Here is a 27,647-nt window from a genome sequence, read left to right on the forward strand (position 1 = left end):
TATAATTTTAAAATACTTAAAATTAGTAGAAAAATTGAAGTATTAAGTTTCTTCTTGTTCTTTTATTTAAGTAATCACATGGTTAAATAAAGAATTAAATGAAAATCAGCTAGTGAGAAAGCAAGATGTATTGGGACCTTCTACCACTCCACCTGTACATTCCAGTAGCAACACCATCAGAAGTGGAATTTCTCCTACCTCAAATGTGGTAAGATTTAAATTAAGATGTTGTGAATGGTCTTGGTAAATTTTCTAAAACAAAAATATTCTCAGATTGTTAGGTGCTGGTACCTAATATGACTAGAGTCCTATTACAATTTTTAGCACTGAAGTAGTTTTACCTTTGGAAGAGGGACATAAAGGTATACTTACTCTTAACAAAGAGGCTCTATTTTAAGGGTGCACTACTTTGTAACATTTTAATGGATACAGAAATCACTCAGTATTGACTGAAGTAAGGCCAAATATGCTGAAAACTGTTAACAAACACAGAAAGTATTTAGGAGGCCTCAGTAAGGGCGAGCAGGATATGGGCTCAGCTCTGGCACTATACTGGAGGAGCCTAATCTGAATTCTATTGGGAAAAAAAGAGAGAAAGAGAAACCCTATTACCAAGCTTGTCAGCTCTAGATTCTGGAAGAAACGATTTACAAGTGTTAAGCTTTTTAGCTTTGAGTACCTGGATCTGGCTTGGTACTATCAGCTAGGCCTGGGCCTGGCTAGGAATTGGCCTTGCACTCACAGCTAGGTTTTGAGGCTCTCCTGTTGAACATAATCAAATTCACAGAATATCAATACCAGGTAAGGCCATTCTCTGACTGTGATGGATCAAGACAAAAATAAGACCACTTCATAGTCATGTTTGAACACAGACAAAAATAGGACATTGCCAAACCATAAAAATGGGCAAGTATCCTCCGATCCGGCTAAAGTGAGTGACTGCTGCTCATTACCAGTTATAACTTTGGTCTTAGTGCATTCATCCTACCTTACTGGATAAAATCTATTCATATACCTAGTCATATAGTTATCCCCATTTCTTGATAGCATCCAGTCCACAGTATAGCCCCACATTCTTAAACTGTTCCTTGATTCATCTAACACATGACAAAGTCCAATAAATAGTCCTTTTTAACATTGTCTTACAGAGACACGTCTCTTTCTAGGTTCCACCTGGTCTTCAGTCTTCCTTGTTGCAAAGAGTGTGTACACCTATAGATGTATTTCTGGTCCAAGTCTTTGACTGGAGGGCATTGGCAGAGGATTTAAAGTGCAAATCCATAGTAGAATTTTTAATCTACTCTAGTAAATGAGATAGTACTTGATGTTTAAAGAAGGGTAAGGATTTCTGCTAACTTGGGAAAAAGTACAGAGTTAAGTGGTACTTACATTTTTAAGTGGTCCTTACTGGTACTGAATTAAAAACATGAAAAGACGACAGGCTTAATCTTACCGACTAATGATAAATAGCTGTGTGAAAGGTATTGCCCGATTATTTTTATTTTATCCCTTATTGGCTTTTTGGTCTAGGACTACCCCCGAACTCCATTTTCAGGAATTCAGGGCCTAGAGGGAACCAAGATGATTCAGAGGTCTTTGTTTTACTTCAGTTCAAAATCAGGTCCAGTGGGTTTTTGTTTTGTTTTGTTTGTTTTGGTCTAAGCTTACACAGCCACTCTGAAAAGCCGTCTGGGCCAAAGATATTCCAGTTTCATAATATGTAATGAAACAGAGTTTGGTGTCATGGTAGGCAAGTTTGGCCTCTGAGAGAGTGTTCTTAACTCTTAGTTATTATGGCAGATGCTAATGCCTCCTGCATCGCCAAATACTATTTAGAACAAATTTCTCATCCTCAGCCTTTTTTATGCTTTTATTTTTAGGTTGAGGGTAGACTGACTTACCCAGCTTGTGGGATTGGTTATCCTGTCTCCTCTGCGTTTGCATTCCAGAATACCTTTTCTCATCCTATATCTGCCAAAAATAGCATCCACACAGTTTCAGGACCAAAGGTAGGCAAAATAACTTAACACTTAAAAAAAAAAAAAAGAAAATAGCAATTTATTACTTTATTTAAAACATCTATTTTTTGATCAGTTGCTTAGTATTAAATGAATATAATTCTGAATATATTTATGAATGTCTAGTGTGTTATGCTTACAGGAAATATTAAATGCACTATATGATTTTTTTGAGTCACTATAATTTATAATAACCTAGATACCAGTATGTTTAAACTTATTTTTATTCCTCTTTATCTCTCCATTTTTTAATTCATTCTTCTACCTGTATCTCCTACAACTCTCAAACCTAACCTAGGATTACCAGTTTCATGCTGCTGGTATATTAGTGGTAGTGAAATTTTTGGATTCCATTGTTAGGATTTAACGGTCTGATTGGCAGGATTATAATAAATTATAAAATGTAGTTCTGACAACATTATCTCGAATAGCATATACTTAGCAATCTCTCCAAACCTTGATTCATTTGCTTTTTTCTGCCTGCTTGAGTTTTTCATCATCATCATTATTACTAATATTTTAGATTTATACATTGTTTTCACATGTATTATAATTGTTTTCACAGTAATTTTCCACCCAGATGAGCCACTGATTCTGTTTTCATTTTTGAGAAGACTGTTTTATGAAAGGTAGAATTGAGGACTTTGAAACTGCTATTATAAACTCTTTATCAAATTAGTTTGGGGCTGACCTAAAAATAAGTTGGCTATGTTGTTTAGGCATATACTTCTTTTTTTACAATCAGATCAGATCAGTCGCTCAGTCGTGTCCGACTCTTTGCGACCCCATGAATTGCAGCACGCCAGGCCTCCCTGTCCATCACCAACTCCCGGAGTTCACTCAGACTCACATCCATCGAGTCAGTGATGCCATCCAGCCATCTCATCCTCTGTCGTCCCCTTCTCCTCTTGCCCCCAATCCCTCCCAGCATCAGAGTCTTTTCCAATCAGTCAACTCTTCACATGAGGTGGCCAAAGTACTGGAGTTTCAGCTTTAGAATCATTCCTTCCAAAGAAATCCCAGGGCTGATCTCCTTCAGAATGGACTGGTTGGATCTCCTTGCAGTCCAAGGGACTCTCAAGAGTCTTCTCCAACACCACAGTTCAAAAGCATCAATTCTTCGGCGCTCAGCCTTCTTGACAGTCCAGTTCTCACATCCATACACGACCACAGAAAAAACCATAGCCTTGACTAGACGAACCTTTGTTGGCAAAGTGATGTCTCTGCTTTTGATTGTACTGTCTAGGTTGGTCATAACTTTCCTTCCAAGGAGTAAGCCTCTTTTAATTTCATGGCTGCAGTCACCATCTGCAGTGATTTTGGAGCCCAGAAAAATAAAGGCTGACACTGTTTGCACTGTTTCCCCATCTATTTTCCATGAAGTGATGGGACTGGATGCCATGATCTTCGTTTTCTGAATGTTGAGCTTTAAGCCAACTTTTTCACTCTCCACTTTTACTTTCATCAAGAGGCTTTTGAGTTCCTCTTCACTCTCTGCCATAAGGGTGGTGTCATCTGCATATCTGAGGTTATTGATATTTTTTTACAATAGTCTTATTAAATAGCCTTATTATTATTTGGAACTATTGAGAATTCTCAGTGAATCGAGAATTAAGCCTGAGTTTTTATATGTAGAATATTATTATGTAAAGAGTATTTAGATGCATTTAATTGGCTTTTCTTATATTGCTTATTGAAAACTAGATACATGTAATCAAATGAATACTGTTGTTTTTTCATAAATATCAGTATGCTCAAGTGCGCTTACATATTGGTATCAGTTTTTTCTTGAGGATTATAATTAAATTCAAAATTGCTTTTAAACAGCTTTCCAGCAATATATATATAATGTTCAAAATGAAGATGAGAACTACTGCAGATAATTGTTTAGTTGGTAGGACTAAATATGACTTATAATAAGATTACCTTTCTTATAGCTCTTCTGGAATCGGAGGAATTATGATAACAATCCTGTTCTTAAATATCAAAGCCAGACTTCTAGTGTTTCCTATATTATTGGCCTCCATAGTCTTTTGGTATGCATCCCTCACGAAAGCAACCAAACAGCCCTAATACTAACAGTACACTTTGAACTTGAATCTCTAATTGAATATTTATTTGTAAATTGAATGCATATACTGCTCAATTATAATGGTTAAAATATGGAATCAGATTTTGGAGTTTAAATCTTGCCTCTTATCAGTATGAAGTTGGGCAAGCCAGTAACAAACAAAAATATCTAGTTGTCCTGCTTCAGTTTCTCCATTTGTAAAGTGGAGCAGTAATTTTATCTTACTGAATTTCTGTGAACCTTGAGTTGATGCATTTGCTTAGAATTGTGCCTCGGATGCATTTGCAGTAGCTTTTACTCAAGGGATAGTTCAGCCCTCTTACAAATGCTCCCTACTGAATGTCCTAAATGATCACCAAGAGTGTCCACTTTATCTTCATGATTTTGAATCTTGGAAAATGTTCAGCTAAAAGCTCTGCTGTGTTTATTTGCGCAGCATTGTGGAGTTTTACTCTATCATGTACCTGTGCTGTGCGTATGTGCTCAGTCATGTTCGACTCCTTGTGACCCCCATGGACTGTAGCCCACTAGGCTCCTCTGTCCATGGGATTTTCCACACAAGAATCCTGGAGTGAGTTGCCATTTACTCCTCCAGGGGATCTTCCTGACCCAGGGATTGAACCCGGGGCTCTTCCATTTCCCACATTGGCAGGCAAACCGCCTTTACCACTTCACCGTCTTTACCACTGAACCACATGGGCAGCCCCATGCATGTGCCTAGTATTCAGAAAAGACTCAAGGGGATTCACGTGTTGATTTCTGGCACTTGTTCTCTTTATACCTCACTTTTCATCGGAATTCTGCCTTGCAGCTTCCAGGTACCTACCTCATCCTCCCTAAACTGATGATCTTCTCCATTTAGCAGTACCTCCTTTGTCTGTACTGTAGTGAGGCAGGAAGTGCCTCTGATTAGAAAGCTGGGTCAGTCGTATGGATCACAGCTTCTCTCAGAGATCACAGTCCTGCACTACCTGTTGGCTAGTTTGGGGGACCATTCTTTTGTTTATTTTGTCCAGTTTTCTAATTATTTATCATTGGTGTCTGGAAACTGTATTATGTATAAAGATGTTAGGCTCTTTTAAAATTTTCTTCCCTCTTGCATGTTTTCTATAAGGACTATGCGAATCACCTTACTTCACTTTTTAAAAGTCCTGTACTTGTATTTTTTGTGATCTTGTTAAATGTGTAGATTAATATAGGGAGAATTGTTATCTTTAGAATGTTAAGCCTTGATAGCTGAGGAAAGCAGCATATACCTTTCTGATTTATAATTTTTTCCTATTAAGCTAGTATCTATATTTTATTATGATTTTTAACAAAAAAATAGGTGTTTATCTCCTTATGCCTTTTTTTTGGATTCAAGTCATCATAACTTTTTTTTTTGATTTATTAGTATGGTGACTTACGTTTATGGATTTCCATAACATAAAGCCCATATGTATATTTTTGGTATGAAACCCCCTCAGTCATAGTCATTATTATTTTAAATAAGCTACTACATCCCATATGCTTGATATTTTATTTTGGACTTTTGTATAGATTCTTGGATTGTTTTTGATTATTTCAAAGTTTAGATTCCTAGCACTCATTTAGAATTCTTCAATATGATAAGAGTTTAAATTCTTGAAAGGGAATTTTCAGAATGCATGTGGTAAATAAATGCATCATTGTGGTTCTTGGTTACTTTTAACATTAAAGCAGTGTATAATGTATTATACTTAAATGTATAATGTTCATGTTTTCATTTCAAAATAAATAATTTGTGCTATTACTCTTGCTTATATAATGGGAACTTTTGGGTAAGGAGAAATAGGATTTTAAAATTAAACCTTCTCAATAAAATGTGCTTGTGTTATAAAATATAGGTTGAACTTCTGTGGTCTAGATTTATTAGAGAAAAAATTTAGCCACCTATCTGTATATAGAACTGTCTCGGTTACTCCTGTTTAGTCTCAGTTCTTACTAATCAGTTATATGATGTTTTCCCTCTTCACAGGTTCAGTTTAACTTGCAGTTTACAAAACCAAATCCATCACTAGGAGATGTTCAGTCAGGAACAACTATTAGTATGCCCTGCTCAACTGATAAGGAAAAGTAAGTTCTTGACATAAAATTTAATGTTTGTAATTCTGAGAGTCATCTTAAGGAGTTTTTAACAGTGTTTGAAAGCTGTGATGACCACTTATTTATGTGATGTGTTAAGTTGCTGAGCAGTGGGATTAAGTTAGTCACTTTAATCTGTAAGAAAGTGGTTTCTCATTTTTTTAAAACTATGGACGGAGGAGCCTGGTAGGCTGCAGTCCATGGGGTCGCTAAGAGTCGGACACGACTGAGCGACTTCCCTTTCACATTTCACTTTCATGCATTGGAGAAGGAAATGGCAACCCACTCCAGTGTTCTTGCCTGGAGAATCCCAGGGACGGGGGAGCCTGGTGGGCTACCGTCTGTGGGGTCGCAAAGAGTCGGACACGACTGAAGCGACTTAGCAGCAGCAGCAGTAAAATTTATTTTTTTAAAAGGGATTTCCCTACATAACTGAAGAATACCCTTTCAGATATTCTTGGGCAATTAGATAGAAATCTTTAATTCATCAGAGTTGGCGGGTTTTTTTTTTTATTTTCCTATATGGCTATGTCTACCCTTGGAAGCTCTTTGTCCAAGTAATTGCTTCCAGTGTACTCTGAGAATTAAAATTCTGTGGTAAATAAGAGTGAAAAGGCTTTTGAGGTTGCACCCTAGCCAAGCTAACATAAATAAGCTTTAATGCCAATTTTGCCTACTCAGATTCCTTGCCTATTTTTTAGTTAAGGTGGTTTTGCATAGTGAAGTTTGTTGAATCAGTGAGTTGTGGCTAAAGTAAACAATTTATAGATGCAAATTTGTCTGTCTGATTAGTATTTATGTTTGTAATACTGTTTTCTTACCATTATGTTTATTTACTTAAAATTTAATTGCTTTAAGGTTTGTCTGCTGGTACTCATTATCTTGAGCCATCACCATCCCCAATATGTTGCAAACTAAATTACTGACATGGCTCCAAGAGGCTTCTTATTCCAGGTCTCTGGCCTTTATTCATTGGCTCCTCTAAAATTAGCACCAAGATGAGTATTATAATAGTTAATGTTTGTGAGCCTCCATTTTTTAAAAAGGTGAGAATTCTTTCAGGTCCTGAAATGTTCATGTTTGCTGTACTGAAGCTCATAGTTGTTAAAGTGCCAGAACACCTGGAATTAATAGAACACCATGATGTTTATGTTTAACTTTATCATGTACACCAAGAACAATTTTACTTAACAGAAAAAAATGATATTTGTGGTACAAAGTCAATATAATCACGTGTCTATAAAATTAGGACTGTTGTGCTGTTTTGAGTTGTTTAGAATTTATTTGTAGTCTGCTAGTAATAAGTGGCAAAGGTTAAAGAAAAATATTAAAATTGAAAAAACACCTATTCACCCATTTTTTTCTGAAAATTGAGAAAAGACCATCATTTAATTTTAAAGATAAAATGTCATTGCTTTACAAGATCTTTTAACTTCTTACAAGTGTACTATTAGAGAAAATGTTAACAGTGGACAGATTTAAAAGGAAGGAATATAGTGGTTGAAAGAGGGAAAGTACAACTACAGAATACCCCCTCCTTTGTTTTTTTCAAGATTTCATGTTTTTATTCATCTGACCAGAATTTATTAGTGTAGTAAGTATTAACAGTTAATAATGACCACTTTGAAGCACCACAAAATTTTGAGGGGCTTTTGGTCAAAGGAAAATCTTAATTTTTTTACTGAGAAGATGTATACTTTGGCTTATGGATAAATTATTTGCTTAAGAAACCACTGAAAAGCATGATTTGGTTTGAACAAAGCTATAAATGTTAGTTATATTGTGATATATTTATTTGTATATAAACATTCAGACCTTACTGTAGAGAAAATAAGACTTTGTTAAATTAAGTTCATAATTACTGTTTTCCTTTCAAGTGGTGAAAATTTAGGACTGGAATCCATATATCTGAAGAAAAGGGAAGATAGCATTCCTTTGCGTGGACTCAGCCAAAATCTATTTAATAATCCAGGTGAGAAGACATTTCTGAAGTAGTGTGGATTGTATACTGTGGTTTAATTAAGTGTATTATATAAGGACTAACATAAATACAAATAATTTTTTTGTCCTCATTTGCAGACCATCAGAAAGATGGCACTTTAGGAGCATTACAGACATCTTCAAAACTCACAGTGCTCCCTTCTGCATCTTCAGCTTACTTTCCCGGGCAGCTACAGAACAGTTAATCCTAGTGTCGTCTGTTGTTTTTTTTTGAAATTTTAGAAATTGACATGGCTTAAAAATATGGTAACAGCATATAGCTCAAATTCTGAACACGCAGGTTTCAGGGTTTACTTGAGTTACTGCTGTATTAGATTGGATCCTTTACTGCCATCATTTATGCAGTTTAGAGGAGCAAATCTGTACTTGGAAATTGGTGAAGATTCTGAACAAATGACACTTTTTAGTTTGGAATGTGGTGTTTTATAGAATAATATGAATTTTATTAAACTAATCCTTAGAACTTCTGAGAATTTCTAAGGAAAGAATTGATCCTTGTAAGGGAGAGCCTGATCATTGAGTATCTTAGTTCATTAAAACCTGCTCAGACATATTAATATTTTAATGAAGCCAAAGAATGCTATCAGTTCACTTTATCATTTTCATTAGTACAATAAAATTTTAAATTTTCCACCTGAGAATTATGAAGGAAAATGATTATCTCTTGAAATATATTATTGATGATATTTAAAGGGAAAAATCCTGAAATTACCTTAAATGAATGAAATTCTTCATAGCAAGTAAATATTTTCCTTGAACCCTTTAAATTATCTTTTGAGTAAGTCTATAATTTTAATATATTATACAAACAATTTTGGACAGTCTAATTACATGACCAGATTAGGTACAAAGTGCTTTAAGTCATTTGAGCCAGTTAATAGGATTTTAATACTTCCTGGAAGCCTGTAGTCATCCAGTTGTTCTCTTTCATTTGAAGTTTTGTTATTCACTTAAATCTGTATTAGTGGAATATTGTTTTAAAAATTAGTACTTACACAAAATATTTACAAGAGCATAATGAATATTAATTTTTATAATATCAAAATAGGTTCATTTTCATGTTGGCTTAGTAAAGTAGGCAAGGTGAATAATTTTAGAAGTGACAGCTTTCTTTTCTTCCCTATAATTAAAAGTTTCAGGTAAGAATTTGTTCCTTGGAAAAAATGAGGTGATTTAAAAAAAACTTATCACAATCACAGGGCTCCATTTTGTTTTCTTAACAGCCATCCAGTAGAGTAGCATTCTCTTAAGAAACCTTTAAAGCATTTTTTGTTTATAGAGTGTTAATGCTCTTGTGATACTTTTTCAAAATATTTTCAAGAATGTTATTACACAGATGAGGCAAAGAGACATTTCAGGATACTGACAACCCACCAATGTTATTAGCTCCATAGTAAACTAGAGAATCTTTGCTAATTCTTTTGTGAAGCCACAATATTGAGTCTTTTCACACTTTGAAACTGCTGGGAATTGCAAACTGTCTTAAAATAGGGATCTATTGTAAAAAAAAAAAAAAGCTTAGTAACCATTATTAGTTTTTATACAGTTTTTTGGTGTGTGTCATTTAGATATACTAGATTAGTAAGAATACTCAGTTACAGTAACTTGAAAACACTAATTTGGAAAGCAACTTCTCGGCAATATTGGACTCTACATTGTAAATACTGTGTAATATAAAACGTTGTGACAAGGGTTTAGATAGGATATATGACATAAGGATACAACAGCTAGGATAGAGATCATTTTGATGTCAACTTCGTAAAGACTTTTTGGTATTAAGTACAGACTTCTGAGTGTGCTAATTATTTTCTCTACCTCTTAAACTTTTATTTGAAATTGTTCTGCTGTGTACAATTGTACATGTGTTAATAATCAAAATACTGCATTTAATGTATTTCTGTAAACTGAGCTTTGTTTTAATAAAGTATTAATATTTTGGGAATATGACATACTTAAATGTGTATAAAAACAGAAATAGGACCGACCTATAACACCTGCACCTGTGCTTAGAAAATTATTTTCAGTTAATTTATGGACTAAGTTTTCATTGCTTTGCTTCCTATAACAACAGTATTGAGGGAAATGAAATGGATTCAAAGGGAGAAGATATTGTTACTGTAAAAGTACAGTAACAAAGCCAAAACAGGCCTTATAAGGGAATCACAGATCAAGACTTTCTTTAAAAAAAAATCATTAAAATATTTAATTTTATTAACAGAATATTTACATTTCTTTTAAGACCTTATTTAACCATAGTGAATGTTCCAAGTTTAAAAAGCATTAAGCAATAACCACACACAAGATGAAAACAGTGTAAACTATACAGTACTTTATGTACAATTTTTACAAAGTAACACTTTTTTAAATAATATAACTGGACACAAAAATATACACTATAGAGAAATTCACATCAGTAATTGTATAAAGCTCTCTTCTAGGGTCCTGAAAATTTAGGACAAACATTAGCTCTGTAAATAAAGTGTTACTGTGACAGTCCTGAAAGGCCACTATATATATTTATCTACATATAGATATCACATTGACATTTTTCAAGGCTACCAGCTTTACTATATAATTTTTAGATTATGTATTCAAGTGTTGAGGTCCTTATGATTATGCAAACATTAAAAGATAGTGGTATAAGTAGCTGGGAAACAAATTCGAGCCAGCATTTAGATTTACAGGCTCCAGACACCCCAATTTAAATTCTAAATGGCTGATCTTTTCTCATTTCAAAAACAGTAGTGAATAATGTTTAAAATAAAATTACTAAAAACAAGCTTGAAACATGATTCAGATTTAGTATAGTTTTCTTAAGAATTTTGTTTTTTAAATGCAAACATTTACCATTTCTTTAGTGCATCTGCATTAAGGCTTTGAATTATTTGACCCAAGATTTTACAATATTAAAATCTGACTCAGGATTTTACCATGGTAAAATGAACAGGTCCACACTATACTACCTACTCTGTCTCACTGTTGAGTCAGCATAAATAGAGTTAAAGCTCAACACCTGAAGGAAATGGTAGCAGAGACATTGCTAGTATCTAAAGAAGTTACATATATAGTTTTAAATTTTAATTAAAGGATGTATAATAAACAGCTTAGTGGCAAGAAACTGGTGCTAATAAACGATTTCTTTTCAAAAGAAATTGTAACATCTTTGGAAAACTGTCCGGTTCTTTTTCTTTTCTTTAGTTCCCACGCAGTTCATGCAGATACATTTCTTAAGACAATCTTATTAAAAGTACATTGTGGATGGAAATGGAATGTACATCCAGAACTACAGGTGAAAACTAAGACCTGGGTACTGATAGAAAAGTCTTCCTGATTTCAGTTGTCACACGTTTGTGTCCTGGAGTAAAGGTTCTTTGGCCTCTCCTGGCGCTTGTGTACTGTGAGGATGGCTGTGACTACCACAGTGCTTTCTCCAACTGCTGGACCGTAAGCTTAAATTGGTATGTTCTGGAATAAACAAGGCAACAAGCAGAGCCAGCAGTACTGAACAGGCTCCAAAGAGGAAGGGGGGGCCAGGGATGATGGAATTCTGAGGAAGAAAAAGATAATTAAGATCTTTGCACAGACTTCTTTGCTCATAAGAAATTGCTTATCTTTTAGAATAACTGATGGCTGTGAATTATAAGGCAATGATTCTTCATTAAAGCCACAGTTAGAAAAAAAAAGTTTTCAAAGGGAAAAGAAACACTATTGCTGACCCAAGAAATAGCCCCAATTTTTTTAAAAAACAACACATGCAAAAATATATTGTCACTTAGAGCATAAGATATGAACACAGTCTATGAACTTTCACTTTAGTTTAAGAAGAAAACAGGGACATGTCAAAAGTGAAATCAAGTAATACATAATATTAACTGCCGTAGCAGAATGACTGACCATTTTCTTTAAAAGGTGGTTATATTCTTTAGTGACTGAAAGTGAGAAAAACAGATAATGCTGTTACTATGAGAAGAATCAAACAGACTTGTGTTTTAGTCCCAAATTACATTCATCCTAAGCAAAAACCTGCACTGCCAGTTTTACCTACCTGTGGGCTTGTGTAGAGCCCACAAACAAGCATGCTTTTTTATTTAAAAGCAGTCTTAGCTGGTTAGAAGAGGAATGTAGAACTCTGCTAAATACACAGAAACTAGTGAGTTGTTTGTATTGGCTAAAATGATAATATGTTTCACAGTTAATATTTCAGTTTTAAGGAGGGAACTTTAGTGAACAAAGATGTTTACCAGCACCTAACTGACTTCTATAGAAAGGCAGGTCTGATACAGGGCACTCAAACATTCCAGAAGCCTTACATGAAAGACAAATAGTTTACACAAATGGCCGTTACCTATGCCACTAGGTACAGTAAGACAAACTAGAAATTAATATATAATAATAAAAAAAATTATCCAGGGAAGAAAGGAATACACAGCCAGTTTTATAAAGAAATGTGTGTATAGAAGGATATGGTCCCTTGGGCTTTGGTTTTAAGTGTTTTTATTCAATCTAAGAATCTCAAATGCTTTTATAAAATGACCAAAAAATATCTTTCAGTCCAGCCAAACAAATGGACTTCTTATAATTACCTGTTCAAAGTGGTGCTGTGGGCTTGTGTTTGTTCCCAAGTCTGTTCCTGTCATTGGCAGTTCTTTAAGTTCCACATGGAATATGTAGAAAATAAATCCATAAAGAGCTGGTCCCAGACCATTGCATAATCCTCGAATTCCTGTTATCATTCCTTGAACGACACCTGAATTGTTTAAACAAATTAGTGTACCACTTAGTTGTTCCTACTGTATAAGACCTGGAATCACTTATTCTAAAGGCAAAGCTTTTAACAGACACTGGCAACTTACTGCAGTGGCATCAAGATTACTTTGACGCTATAAGCTCTACAAAGTACAGTGAGCTGTCTTGATACAAATGTAAGCTCAGGTATACCGAGATATAGGTCTAATTTAGAAACAAGTGAGCAGAATTATTTATTTCCCTAAAAAAAATCTGGCTCAAAATCAGGCATTGGTTCATAAGCATCATAAGCACAGATACTAAAAAACCTGTCCCCAAGCAGCTCCTTAAGATCTCACTTGGTCAAATATAGCACTCTCCCTCCTTTTAAAAAAAGACTTATTATACAGAGTGAAGTAAGCCAGAAGGAAAAACATAAATACAGTATACTAACACACATATATGGAATTTAGAAAGATGGTAACAATAACTCTGTATACGAGACAGCAAAAGAGACACTGATGTATAGAACAGTCTTATGGACTCTGTGGGAGAGGGAGAGGGTGGGAAGATTTGGGAGAATGGCATTGAAACATGTAAAATATCATGTAGGAAACGAGTTGCCAGTCCAGGTTCGATGCACGATGCTGGATGCTTGGGGCTGGTGCACTGGACGGCCCAGAGGGATGGTATGGGGAGGGAGGAGGGAGGAGGGTTCGGGATGGGGAACACATGTATACCTGTGGCAGATTCATTTTGATATTTGGCAAAACTAATACAATTATGTAAAGTTTAAAAATAAAATGAAATTAGAAAAAAAAAAAAAAAGACTTATTTATTTGGCAACCTTGGGTCTTAGTTGTGGCATGCAGACTTGGTTGCTCTGTGGCATGTGGGATCTTAGTTCCCTGACCAGGGATTTAACCTGCATCCCCTACACTGCAAGGTTAATTCTTAACCACTGGACCACCAGATAAGTCCCTAAGCCCCCTTTTATAGTCTGATTTTTGTTTTATCTCTGGGATCTCCTAAATTTAAAAAGCAACTTGATTTGGCCAGGGTCCTTTCCTTATTTATCAGCCAAGTGACTTCTGCTACTCTTTTGTAATGCCCCCTTTTTTTCCTTTTGACATAAACAAGCTTTTCAAAGAATTATTCCTCATCTATTAGAATTTTAAGAATTAAAGAGTTCCTGCCACAAAAACATAAGACAATAAAAATAAGTTCTTTATGTTCTTTAGATAACAAACATACAATATTAATGAAAGGGTACGGATAAGGAGATGGCAACCCACTCCAGGATTCTTGCCCGGAGAATCCCATGGATGGAGGAGCCTTGCAGGCTACAGTCCATGGGGTTACAGAGTGACATGACAGAGCGATTTCACTTCACTTCATCAGTGTATGTGCCCCTGAGACATCTAACACATGACAGCAAATGTGTAATAACTGTTAGTGAAATAAGGTTGTCAACCTTCATCACTAAAACAGATAGGGCCACATATTCACATTGAGAGACAAGGATATCCACCTAAGGATAATATCCTAGAATCTGCTTTTCCTCTTTACAATGAAAGCAACTTATTTTTTAAATTTTATTGGACTGCAGTTGATTTACAGTGTTTCAGTTGTATAGCAAAGTGAGTCAGTTATACATATACATACATCCACTCTTTTTTGGATTCTCCCATATAGATCACAATAGAGTACTTAGTACAATGAAGCAATTTAAAACTCTCTACTCTGAAGATATGCATATGCTTCAGTACTTAGGAAAGAGAACAGAGAATTAGAATATCCTGTATTTTAAAGTAATTATCATTGGTTCCTATCAACCCACCTTGTTGATCAGCATCAGCGGTTCGTGAAACCAGTGCACTGACAGCCGGAAAGGTAATACTAGACATGGCGGCCACTGCCCCAGCAGCCCACATCATCCTGCAGTCAACAGCAGCAAGACAAAAATAGCACATTGTTGTTATTCTCCACTGTACCTGTGTGTAAATACATATTTAAAATCAAGTAACTCTTACTGAGAAACAGCTGTGGTACAGGAGAAAGGAGATCTAGCTCTTCTTTCCTCTGACTCTGGGCAAGTCACTTAAAAGTCTAACCCTATTTACGCTTCTAGAAAGCAGAAATACAGTCGCTTATTCACAAGAATGCTGTGGGTATTAATGTAGAGTTGGGATATCACATATCACATCTAAACGGTAAAGTGTGTTGGGTATTATTTCTGCAGGACTGGGGGTGGGTGGAGAATGTTGGAATCCTGTATAGTACACAGAATGAAACATTAAATGTTTCCAAATGTTTGCTTGTAACTTATGGCAAGGTTCCCAGAGATTTGTGATTCAGTGTGAAAAAAAAAAAGCACTAATTTGATCTCAATGTGCTTCTGGCTTGATGTTTAAAAAAGAAATGTTTTCACTAAGTTGTGAGCATCTCTTTTACAAGCTAGACTGAAAACTACAACGTCCATCAGAACACACTCTTGGGTGCTTACTCATATCCACGCCCAAACAGATGATGTGTTCAGTTGAAGGAAACACTACTGCAAACACTATGGAATTCAGTCCTGTCGTATCTGAGCACAGAAGTGTACATGGGCAGCCTGACCGCAGCAGCACCACGACCATCACCTCCCTGCAGGAAACCAAACTGGCAAGAAAAGCAGAGAGCCTTCCGGGCATGAAGCCAGAACCAGAACAACTGGATTTCTGGTTTGCCATCAGTAATGATCAAAAAAGTGGTATTACTCCACTTTTTCTTTCCTAACCTTGCTGTTCTGGGATTACATGTTACTTCCTAACAAATTAAACTGGACTAAATGCTCATTGGGGACTGAAAAACTCAGTAATCTCATTAAAAAAAAACCCAATCTATTGCTTAGATATAAAATGTCACTCCACTGTCCTCAAGCCACTAAAGAATACACAAGTGAGAAATCTGTTTATATACATTTTGAGGGGGGAAAAAAAAGAGCATACCAAAAGACAGATTAAAGTCTAATCCTTATTTGAGAAGCAATTTAAGAAATATAAAAAATTTGTCAGTTATACCCCAAAAAAGGTGAAAAATAAGAACAAGGCAAACACCACAATTAAGAAAATTAAAAGATTTGTACATACCAAGGTTCTGAACCGAAGCCATACCATGCCAGTTGTAATATTTGAAATCCCAGACCCAATAAAATGGTGTTCTTATTTCCAATTGACCTCATAAGTAAACTCAAGACTATGGTCTGGAAAATAAGAAAAATCAAAATGGTTTATTAGAACAGAATAAGCTTTTTAACACTGAAAAGAAAAAAAAAATACATGGTAACTTATTTACTTATTTCAGTATCTAATATAAAAGGACTGTTACCACATTTTGGTTTTAGAAATGTAGACTATTTCTACATTTTGGTTTTTCAGCAACAATTACCCTGAATAGACTTGAAATTATACCAGGTGAAATAAGCAGATGAAAGGTTCCTCTGCTGACAGATCCAGATTCAGGGGAAAAGTCAGAAAACTGAAAATAGAAAGCTGAACTTTGTGTTCAGTGTATTTCTACTGAGGACTATTTAAAATCAGAAATTGTAAATAGGAGGAATGAAAGGTTCTAACTCATGGTTTGGAGATTTCCTCTTACATAATAGCTTAAAAAAATTTTTTACAGGTCCAAATTAATCCAAAATGCTTACTCTCCTGACTAAAGAAAACTGGAACAGTAACTTATATATCCTTCATTAAATTAACCTATTGTTGAAACCATGATGCTTTTATGAACAGTAAATCAGTTTAACAAGTATGACTTGGGAGTAGTGTAGGATAATAAATAAGAATATAGCTTTGGGAAAAGCAGCCTTAATCATAATCTTGGCTCTAATCATGTGACCCTGGGCAAGTCACTTCACTCTGAAACTCAATCTTGTCTCTCACAAGATCACTAAAATAGTATCCACTTCAAAACTTTGTCATATGAGTTAGATGAAATGATAAACTTACCATTGTGCCCAGCACATTTAATAAACAATATTATAGATTTTCTTGCTTTTCTTTCAAAGAAAAATTCAGCAATGATTTGGGTACCTTAGTGTTAATTACACCCCGTTAGATAGCTGGTAAGTCCATAGAGGAAGAAGTGAAAATAATTCAGGAAATCACTATTAGATGACTGGCTGATGCATTCAACTCAAAATTATCAAGTATAAGTTTAAAATTCATTAAATTGAGACAATCATTTAAGAGTTTAATCAGATTCAAATAAGCCAGTGGGTAGTAAATGTATTCTTTTCATGATTCTTGAACCAATAAATACTCACAGCTTTCTTCTCTGAGATTTTCCCTTAAATCAACTGAACATAAACTTGAATTCCACAAAGCATGAAACCTTGTTGGATTACATTCTTCAAAAACCACAGCCACAAAAGGGAGCAATCAGAGCACTCAGAGCAATCAGTTAGAAAAGAAAAATTTCCTTTGTATATGATACTCTTAACATTTTCTCCCAAAGGCAAGGATTTTTTTCTCTGTATCCCCAGTACCTAGTATAAGTTCTTAATAAGTGTTTTAGAAAGCATGCATGATTTTAAATGTTACAATATTCTTAATAATATAAAGGAAGAAATTTCTTATATTATCTAGACTGAGCTAGGTGGGAAAAAAATTGGTATCCCTTAATTCAATAAAAAGCCTATTGATGCAAGTGAAAGAGAGTGAAAAAGTTGGCTTAAAGCTCAACATTCAGAAAACGAAGATCATGGCATCTGGTCCCATCACTTCATGGGAAATAGATGAGGAAACAATGGAAACAGTGTCAGACTTTATTTTTTTGGGCTCCAAAATCAATGCAGATGGTGACTGCAGCCATGAAATTAAAAGATGCTTACTCCTTGAAGAAAAGTTATGACCAACCTAGATAGCATATTGAAAAGCAGAGACATTACTTTGCCAACAAAGGTTCGTCTAGTCAAGGCTGTGGTTTTTCCAGTGGTCATGTATGGATGTGAGAGTTGGACTGTGAAGAAGGCTGAGAACCAAAGAATTGATGCTTTTGAACTGTGGTGTTGGAGAAGACTCTTTAGTCCCTTGGGCTGCAAGAAGATCCAACCAGTCCATTCTGAAGGAGATAAGCCCTGGGATTTCTTTGGAAGGAATGATGCTAAAGCTGAAACTCCAGTACTTTGGCCACCTCATGCGAAGAGTTGACTCATTGGAAAAGACTCTGATGCTGGGAGGGATTGGGGGCAGGAGGAGAAGGGGACGAAAGAGGATGAGATGGCTGGATGGCATCACTGACTCGATGGACGTGAGTCTGAGTGAACTCCGGGAGTTGGTGATGGACAGGGAGGCCTGCTGCGATTCACAGGGTCGCAAAGAATTGGACACGACTGAGTGACTGAACTGAACTGAATTGAATTCAATGTAATTCTCATTTTCAAGAGAACCAAAAGAAGCAAGTCCCAAAAGTTAAAATGACTTATGACTTAACCAAGATGACACAGCTAATTAACAGTTAACTGACATCAACTTGTCACTCAGTCAACAAATATTTGCCTAGTTCATACAATATGCGATTTTAGGAATGAGGGCACCAACTTGGGAACAGTGAATAGACCAAAGAACTAAGTAATTTGTACTAAGTACTAAGTACAAAGTACAAAGAAAATGTTTGGTTAGTCAAAATACTTGTTCCATAGATGGAAATACTTGTTCCATAAGATGGAAAAACCCAAACGGACTTTTTGGCCAATCCACTAGATCACCTCCAAGTAGAGAGAAAATAGTCAAATTTGAGGTTGTAGCTGCTATGAAAAAAATAAAATAAGGTAGTGTGATAGAGGTGCTGCTCAAACCAGGACGTGCAGGAAAGGCCTTTCTGAGGTGACAGCTGAATGAGAGGAGGGCGTAGTTATATGAGTACCCAGGGGAAAAGGGCACTCCAATTCAAGTGTATATGGAGAAAAGAGGAAAATGAGGTTTTGTCAAGAGCCTAGATGTTATTCTGATTGTGACAGAAAGAGAATGTTAAACAAGACTCAATTTCAACTTTACAAAAATCCCTCTGTCAAGTGGCAAACAGTAGGGAGACGGGGATGGAAGTAGACCAGATGGAGGCTACTGTCATGGTTTAGCCAAGGTTCCTCGTAATGGAGATGGTGATAAACACTTCGATTTAAAATAGGTTTGGGGGAGACAGGTTCAAGATGGTGGAGTAGAAGGACACGCCCTCACCCAGTTCTTGAGAGAGCACTGGAATCACAAATAACTGCTGAACAGTGATTGAACAGGAAGACGCTGGAGCCCACCAATAAAGACACCCCACATCTAAAGACAAAGGAGAAGCCACAACGAGATGTTAAGAGGGATGCAATCATGATGAAATAAAATTCTGTAACTGTTGGGTGGGTGACTCACGACTCACAAACTAGAGAGCAATTATACTACAGAAGTTTTCCCACTGGGCTGAAGATTCTGAGCCACACATCAACCTTCCCAACCTGGCTATCCAGCAACAGAAGGAGGAATCCCCAGAGAAACTGAAGGCCAGCAGGATGATTGCAGGACTTCTGCAGGACTGGGGGAAACAGAGACACCACTCCTGGAGGGCACACACATGGTCTTGTGCACACCAGGACCTAGGGAAAAGGAGCAGTAACCGCATAGGAGCCTGAACCAGACCTACCTGCTAGTGTTGGACGGCCTCTTGCAGAGGTGGTGGTAAGGGGCAGTGGTGGTGGCTGTGGCTCACCACAGGGACAAGGAGCAGCAGTTCTTGGAAGTACTCAATGGCTTAAGTTCTAAAGAGGCCCCAACGTCAGCCCCAACAAACAGTCTGTAAGCTCCAGTGCTGGCTCACCTCAGGCCAACCAACCAACAGAAGCCCCACCTGTTAGCAAACAAAGTTTTGCTGAGCAAGACCCAGCTACACCCACCATCAATCCCTCCCATCAGGAAGCTTGCACAAGCCTCTTGCATCATCCACCAGAGGGCAGACAGCAGAAGCAAGAAGAGCTACAATCCTGCAGCCTGCAGAATGAAAACCACAATCACAAAAAGTTAGATGAAATGAAAAGGAAGAGGGTTATGTCCTAGGTAAAGGGACAAAATAAAACCCTACAAACACAAATGAAGTGGAGGCAGGCAACCTTCCTGAAAAAGAATTCAGAATAATGATATTGAAGATGATCCAGGATCTTGAAAAAAGAATGGAGGGAAGGATCGAAAAGATGCAAGAAATGTTTAACAAAGACCTAGAAGAACTAAACAGAGATAACAATACAATAACTGAAATGAAAAACACACAAGAAGCAATCAATAGCAGAAAAACGAAGGCAGAAGAATGGATAAGTGACCTGGAACACAGAGTGATGGAAATCACTCCTGACAAACAGAATAAAGAAAAAAATGAAATGAAGAGAGCCTAAGAGACCTCTGGGACAACATTAAATGCACCAACCGTTGCATTATATGGGTCCCAGAAGAAGAGAGCAAAAGGACCCAAGAAAATATTTGGAGAGATAACAGCTGAAAAATTCCCTAACATGGGAAAGGAAACAGTCAACCAAGTCCAGGAAGCGCAGAGTCCCAGGCTTTTTTTTTTTAAAACCCGACGATGAACACACTGAGACACATGGTAATCAAACTGACAAAAATTAAAGACAAAAAAATATTAACAGCAACAAGACAAAAACTACAAATAACATACAAGGGAACTCCCATAAGGTTTTCAGCTGATTTCTCAGCAGAAATTCTGAAAGCCAAAAGGGAATGGCATGATATATTTAAAATGATGAAAGGGAAGAACCTACAACCAAGAATACTCTGTCCAGTGAGGCTCTCATTCAGACTTGACAGAGAAATCAAGTTTTACGGACAAGTAAAAGCTAACAGAATTTAGCACCACCAGACCAGCTTTGCAACAAATGCTAAAGAAACTGCTCTAGGCGAGAAAGAAACAAGCAACTTAAAACAATCTGGTACATATACAAACTGCTATACTGAAACCTCAGGGGAACAGCAAACCCAAAAACTACAATAGATAAACACACAGAAGAGAAAAAGCAACCAAACCCAACACCAAAGTTAGTCATCAAACCACGAAAGAAGAGAATGAAAGAGAAGGGAAGAAAAAATACCTACAAAAACAAACTGAAAACAATTAAAAAAATAGCAATAGGAACACAATACTTATCCTTAAATGTATAAGGATATTTACATCTATTCTTAACCTTAAATGTAAACAAATGGATTAAATGCACTACCAAAAGACATAGAGTGGCTGAATGGATGCAAGAACAAGACCCATATATATGATGTCTAAAAGAAATCCACCTCAGATGGCCAACAGGCCCATGAAAAGATGTTCAGCATCACAAATTACTAGAGAAATGCAAATCAAAACTACAATGAGGTATCATCTTACACCAGTCAAAATGGCTATCATGAAAAAAAATCTACAAACAATAAATGCTGGAGAGGGTGAGGGGAGAAAGGAACCTTCCTACTCTATTGATGAGAATGTAAATTGGTACAGCCTTTACAGAAAACAGTATGGAGGTTCCTCAAAATAAAAACAGCCACTGCATGACCCTGCAATCCCACTCCTGGGCATGGATCTGGAGAAAAACAAGGTCTGAAAGGATACATGCACTTGAACTCACTGTAACACTGTTCACAACAGTCAAGACACGGAAGCAACCTAAAAAGCCCATCGACAGGTGAATGAATGAAGATGATGTGGTACGTATACACAATGGAGTATTACTCTGCCATTGCAAGAATGAAATAACGTCATTTGCAGCAACATGGATGGACCTGGAGATTATCATACGTAGTGAAGTAAGTCAGAGAAACAGAAATACCGTATGATATTGCTTATATGAAGAATCTAAAAAGAAATTATACAAGGGAACTGTCCTGTACAGCACAGGCTGTGTGGCATCCTGGATGGGAAAGGAGTTTGGGGGAGAATGGATACATGCCTACGTGTGGCGGAGCCACCCTGCTGTGCACCTGCAACCACCACAGCATTGTTAAACAGCTGGACTCCAATACGGAATTAAAAGTTTAAAGCAAAAACAAACACAAGTTAAAAGTCTAAAAACAAACACACAAACAAAAATACCCAAAATATGTTTTGGAGAGAGAGGTAAAAGGAGATGCCATCTGATGGGCCGGATGTAGGAGAAGGAGAAAGAAAGGAATCAAGAATGGTGCCAAGGTTCCTGGCCTCAACAACTGGGAGAGCGCTGATGGGACTGAGTGAGATGCGCAGTGCGGGGGGAAGGGAGCCAGCCTGCAGTCATGGCCATATCAGGTTTGAGATGTCCAGCAGATGTGTCTGACAGCACTGGCTTGGTAAATTTGGATGTCACCAGAACACAGGTGACCAGATGACAGCACCAAGGAAGAGAAATGTGCAGAACTAACTGTATTCATGCACTCATGTAAATATTTAGTGCAAATGTAATGAACTCCTGCATACTGGCGCCATGGAAGTGATGGGCCTATGGCAAACCAGAGTAAAGGCCCCCAAGGGGATGGCAACCACGTGGCTTCTATTGAAAGGCTGTACCATGTTATTAGATCTCATAATTTTGGGTGAGAAGCTACATTTCTATATTTACTATGGGGAAAAAAGTGACCTCTGATTTAGCACCCGTGGGGCTGCAGGTGCAGTTTAAGGTGCTAGAGTGACAAAAACAAATTACGATATAATTCTGACCTCACATCTTCTAAGAGCTCTACTAGAATCCATGATCCACTGAGGTGAAAATAATCAGAAATAAATAGGTAAAATTCATAATACAGTGCATTTTGTACCATGATAGAGATATAGGCAACTTAATATGAGAACGCAGAGAAGGAACACTCAAGTTGTAAAAGGGGGAGGCAGTAAGCACGGCAGGAACAGAGGGACAAGGGCAAGCAAGAAAATAAACAAAGGGAGGCACCAATGGGGAGCTGCAAGCAGCTCTGTGCTGCTGGAGAGACACAAAGACACTAGTTTTCACTGCCTTGAGAGGTCAACAGGGGAGAAGTCATTCTCAATTGTACACCTGCCAGAAATGAAAACATAACATAATGCTTCTACCTGTAGGGCTATAAACTATACTTGATATTTTAATTCATATAATGACAAACTATAATTATCAATATTTACATGCAGGCTCAGTTCAGTTCAGTTCAGTCGCTCAATCGTGTCCGACTCTTTGCGACCCCATGAACCGCAGCACACCAGGCCTCCCTGTCCATCACCAACACCTGGAGTCCACCCAAACGCATGTCCATTGAGTCAGTGATGCCATCCAACCATCTCATCCTCTGTCGTCCCCTTCTCCTCCTGCCCTCAGTCTTTCCCAGCATCAGGGTCTTTTCAAATGAGTCAGCTCTTCACATCAGGTGGCCAAAGTATTGGAGTTTCAGCTTCAACATCAGTCCCTCCAATGAACACCCAGGACTGATCTACATACTCCTATTCACCTGTTTTTGAAATTTAACTAATTTTCTCACTTTCAGAAATGTGATTTTACATCTCAAACACTACATCCCTACGTAGGCCCCCAAAGGTGACTGGTCAGTTAAGTACTGCATTCTTTGTGGACCATGTTTCTGTATACAGTGTCTGTTGTGCTGTCACCGCCAGCGGGGCCGAGGCGTGCTCCTTCCCAGAGTCCCAGCCCTCATGAACCTGCTACTGCAGGACTCTTTCTAAGGCAAACCCAACCAGGCTGTCTCCTGGGTTCACGTGTCTGCCCACCCTGATTCTGAGCTCTTCGTAGGGCTGTTTTCAATTTTGTATCCTTTGTACCTGATACCATCTACTGAGCAAAGGGAAAACTTCCTCTAAAGCACCTTCAGTTACACATTCAAGCAGTCCACAGTGTGCCCAAATTTACCAGGTGCCCACCTACAGCTTCCATGCTCAGTTAAGTATGAAACAGAACTTACGACCATACAGCTACTAACCTCTTAAGTGTCATTATAGGAACTGTTAGCCTGTTCTCTTTAAGATCCAAATCAAATAAAATAGTAGCAAATCTAATCACAGCAATATATGAAAAAAAAAAGATGTAACTATCAGGCTAGATTTATCTCAGGATTCAAGGTCAGTTAACATTTGATAACTCATCAAGCTTTAGTCTTAGTACACTTTACTTCATGTTCAGAAAGGTGTTTTTTTTAAAGCTATTTGTATATACCAGCAATACTGTATTTTCCTCCAAAGATAAAGAACACATTTCTGGTAGCAAGGAATGCAGTGTTTTTCCAGATCAAGGATTCTTAGGATAAAACTGAGGTTAAAAATAGGACTAATAATTAGTGCCATATGTATGCATGTGTGAGGTCATGGGGGAAGTGTATTACACAATTTAAAGTTTTTAACTAAACCTACCAGAAATTCATAAATGATGAGATCTGCAGAAGCAGTCCTACCTAGGAGATGGTGAACTATCCATTAATACTATCAAATAGAGCTCACTTACCATTTTAAGAGTACAGTAAGACAAAGCTGCAACCAGGAGGCTGGATTTCAGATGGGAAAGTGTGTGTGTGTGTGTGTGCGCGTGTATGTATGTATGTGCGTGCGCTCTCTTACAGAATCTAGAAAATCAAAGCCAAACAGGAAGAAAAGGGAGAATCTTTTCCACCTTGGGGAAAGTATGGAACAGAGATAATGCAAAGGTCAGGATGAACTATCTAAGGAAATCCAGATTCTTGTGTTAATTAATATCTTATTCTTCAAACAACCACTGGCTCCCAACTGGGTTTCCAAGATAAAAATACCTTCATGTCACTTCTCTGTTCACAACGCTCCCATGGCTTCCTACCTTCTTGCCAAGTCTTATGGAGACCTGGAAGATCCCACACAAATCTGGTCCCTCTCTAACTCTTGGATTTAATTTCCTGACACTCTCCCTTGTTCACTCCACCAGAGCCATCCTGTCCCCTAGCTGTTTATCACACATCTAGGAATGGTCTCCAGAGGTGTAGATCTGTGCTGGTGGTTCAGAATCCTCCTCCTCCAGGTATTCTAGTGGGTCGTTCCTCATTCCTTTGGGTCTGGGCTCAAATGTCACATCAGCAAAGCCTTCTCACTCTCCCAGATAAAATAACACGCTATCCTAGCCACGTGCCGTATCCCTTTTATACACTTTTTCTCTAGTTTTCATTACACCAGATATGTTTACACCGACACCTTTATTCATTTTCTTATCCCACAAGAATGCTAAGTTTACAATGGCAGGGATTTAGTTAAGTTCAGTGCTATATCACAAGAGCCTGACTCATGACAGATATTCAATAAACATTTACTGAATGAATCATTCAACAGTAGAACAAGACTAACATAAAACTTCTGATTTTATGCAGGTGACTATATTCTAGTGTAAATCAATAAACTGTCTTTCTTGTTTACACATCATATGTTGATTAGTATGTGTCAACCTATACTAACAGAATTGTTATCTGTGAACCTTCAAGTATCTCTCCCTCTAATGAAAAAGAAACTCACCTGTGCAATAATAGAAAGAATGCCAAGGACTGCTATAAATGCTGCAACACTTTCTGGTGAAAATTTCATTATCTAGAGGATTTCCAAAAGAGTAACGTTAATAAATATAAAAGCAGAATAAATACCATACTAACATAACTACCTGTATATTAACATTAAATAGGCCAAGAAAAGAAAATGCAATTCATTCATAATCAAAGAACTCCTCAAAGGAAGAATCTGGCATTCACTGAGAACCAAAATTATAACAAGGTAAGATGATGAAAATAACAGCTACTTAACTCAGATTAAGTAAATTTAAATCCTGATCCCTTAATTTTGATTTCCTAAATTGGAGACTGCTATCAAGCATTTAAAATCTATTTTACAAATAAATATCATACCACTTTGTAATTTTCATGCATATTGATAAAGGCTGAATCTCTGCCAAGTAAGATTAGTGTCAAGAAGAAAAAAACTAATGCTCTCATTCTGGCTAGCTGCTTTATTAGTATATGCTCTAAATCACAAAGAGACTGTTGCTGCTGCTGCTGCTTTGTCGCTTCAGTCGTGTCCGACTCTGTGAGACCCAGGCTCACAGAGCAGCCCACCAGGCTCCCCAGTCCCTGGGATTCTCCAGGCAAGAACACTGGAGTGGGTTGCCATTTCCTTCTCCAGAGAGACTGTCTGGGGCAGGTAAATGGATTAAAGCATTCCGTCACCTCTGTAAGGAACACATAAACTCAAACCACACACAATGACAGGAAGATTATCTCTTTTTGCCTAAGCCAAGAGTCTTAATAGAAATGCATCGGTCACACTAACTAGGAAGTTAATTCTAGTGAGCCGTTATTTCTAAAATGATAGTCATTTGAAAAAGTCTCTAATAGCTCTATCAAGATTAAATTTTTTTATTAAGGCACTAAACAATGAAAGAAAAGTCCACTTTAGCAGAAAAGAATTTTACCTGTCTGAGGTATAAAAAAAAGCTGGAATATTGGCCTGCCTCTGGTAAGTAGGAGAGAAACACGGTAATGCAGATGAGCAGCACGATGGAGTCTTGGCCCACCTTTTTTAAGGACTAGAACAAGAAAAAGACCGGTATAAGGTTTTATATCAAAACACTGAACTATGCTTAAGAACAGGCAGAGGTATCTTCTGGCAGTGTACATACAGACACCTAGTTGTCATTTTTTTTCCCCAGTTTATTCTCATCCTCCCCAAAACTATTCTGAAGTTTCCAAAGTAGTTTTAAAAATCCATCACGAAGTTTTCCCCAAAGAAACATCTGCAACAAAACATTAATGCTGCACTGAATCACACATTCATGTTTTTGCCAAAATGTATAAAATTACCGCAAAGGGGTCGGCCTGTTCCCAGGAAATGGGTGCTCCCCACGACGCAGGCCGCATCTTCTCAGGTAATGACTCCGGCACGGCAACCAGGATAAAACAAATATCTAGCAAAGCTATTGCTGTCGCCAGGACCACCACCAAGCTGTCCCCATACACTCGTCCAAGATAAGCGCCAATTGCAGGGCTGGTTACCAAACTTGCAGCAAATGTTGCCGAAACCTGCAGCAAATCGGTATCAACAGAAAGAGATCAGTAAGGACATCCTGGCTCCATTCCTTCCACACCAGGGAGACTCTGACTGACGTCAGTCCTCCTACTGCTCCCTTTCCTCCTCCCTGTGCCGGTTTTCTTATACATTCTTCTTTTGCAGGAGGAGAAAAGAATTAGATTCTTAACTAAAAATATGTAATAACCTCTAAGATAGTGGCTTCAAACTTTCTTTTAAGCCTTGGCACCCTCTGTTTAAATAAATCCTGCTGACAAAGTTATAAGTAAAAATGTATTAAAAAATAAACAAGAATTGTTTTAGTTGAAGAAGGGTTGGGGGCCTGGATTACTGTCCAAATACCCGCCCTAACCCCAGCTGCCAGGCATGCTGGTTCCCAGGTGCCTCCACAGTCCCATGGTGCTCTGTGGAAAGAGTCTAAAATGATACTCTATGGAAATTCAATACCACTGGGGCTTCTCCCCCAATACTAAAGTTAGATGAATTTTTACTGGCTGAAATACAGCTGAAAGACTTTAAAGTTTATCTCTTCAGCAGTAACAGTATTAAGCCACAACATAAAACTGAGCTTGGTCTTCATTAGGTGGTAGGGTTAGGAAGAATGAGAGCTTTGATCCTTGACATTGAGCACATCTCTAACCATGTCTCTCTCAAATTCTGAG

General features: G+C 37.3%; 2 protein-coding genes across 7 annotated transcripts in view; one reads left to right on the forward strand and one right to left on the reverse strand.

Moving 5' to 3' along the window:
• Positions 1 to 10,140, forward strand: part of SASS6 (SAS-6 centriolar assembly protein) — a 41,148-nt gene extending 31,008 nt beyond the window's left edge. The window contains exons 13-17 of one of the 4 annotated variants that reach the window (XR_011565782.1): positions 72 to 208; positions 1,881 to 2,009; positions 6,086 to 6,183; positions 7,051 to 7,238; positions 8,070 to 8,164. Coding sequence is in view for 2 of the 4 variants with exons in the window: in XM_019956984.2 (XP_019812543.2) it covers positions 72 to 208; positions 1,881 to 2,009; positions 6,086 to 6,183; positions 8,070 to 8,164; positions 8,272 to 8,378 (566 nt within the window). In the remaining 2 variants the exon portion in view is untranslated. Of the gene's footprint in view, positions 1 to 71; positions 209 to 1,880; positions 2,010 to 6,085; positions 6,184 to 7,050; positions 7,239 to 8,069; positions 8,165 to 8,271 lie in introns of those variants that run through there. The other 3 variants (XM_019956984.2, XR_011565783.1, XM_070786041.1) reach the window with 3 other exon arrangements.
• A 243-nt stretch (positions 10,141 to 10,383) lies between these two features.
• Positions 10,384 to 27,647, reverse strand: part of MFSD14A (major facilitator superfamily domain containing 14A) — a 53,662-nt gene continuing 36,398 nt past the window's right edge. For 2 of the 3 annotated variants that reach the window (XM_070786042.1, XM_019956986.2), the window contains 7 exons: positions 26,760 to 26,978; positions 26,372 to 26,485; positions 25,426 to 25,497; positions 16,050 to 16,162; positions 14,759 to 14,856; positions 12,777 to 12,940; positions 10,384 to 11,740 (listed from right to left, as the gene is read on the reverse strand). In XM_070786042.1, coding sequence (XP_070642143.1) covers positions 11,534 to 11,740; positions 12,777 to 12,940; positions 14,759 to 14,856; positions 16,050 to 16,162; positions 25,426 to 25,497; positions 26,372 to 26,485; positions 26,760 to 26,978 — 987 coding nt within the window. In that variant the 3' untranslated portion in view covers positions 10,384 to 11,533. Of the gene's footprint in view, positions 11,741 to 12,087; positions 12,123 to 12,776; positions 12,941 to 14,758; positions 14,857 to 16,049; positions 16,163 to 25,425; positions 25,498 to 26,371; positions 26,486 to 26,759; positions 26,979 to 27,647 lie in introns of all 3 variants that reach the window. The other variant, XM_070786043.1, reaches the window with a different exon arrangement.

This window comes from Bos indicus, chromosome 3 (assembly GCF_029378745.1).
Source record: "Bos indicus isolate NIAB-ARS_2022 breed Sahiwal x Tharparkar chromosome 3, NIAB-ARS_B.indTharparkar_mat_pri_1.0, whole genome shotgun sequence".
NCBI lineage: Eukaryota > Metazoa > Chordata > Mammalia > Artiodactyla > Bovidae > Bos > Bos indicus.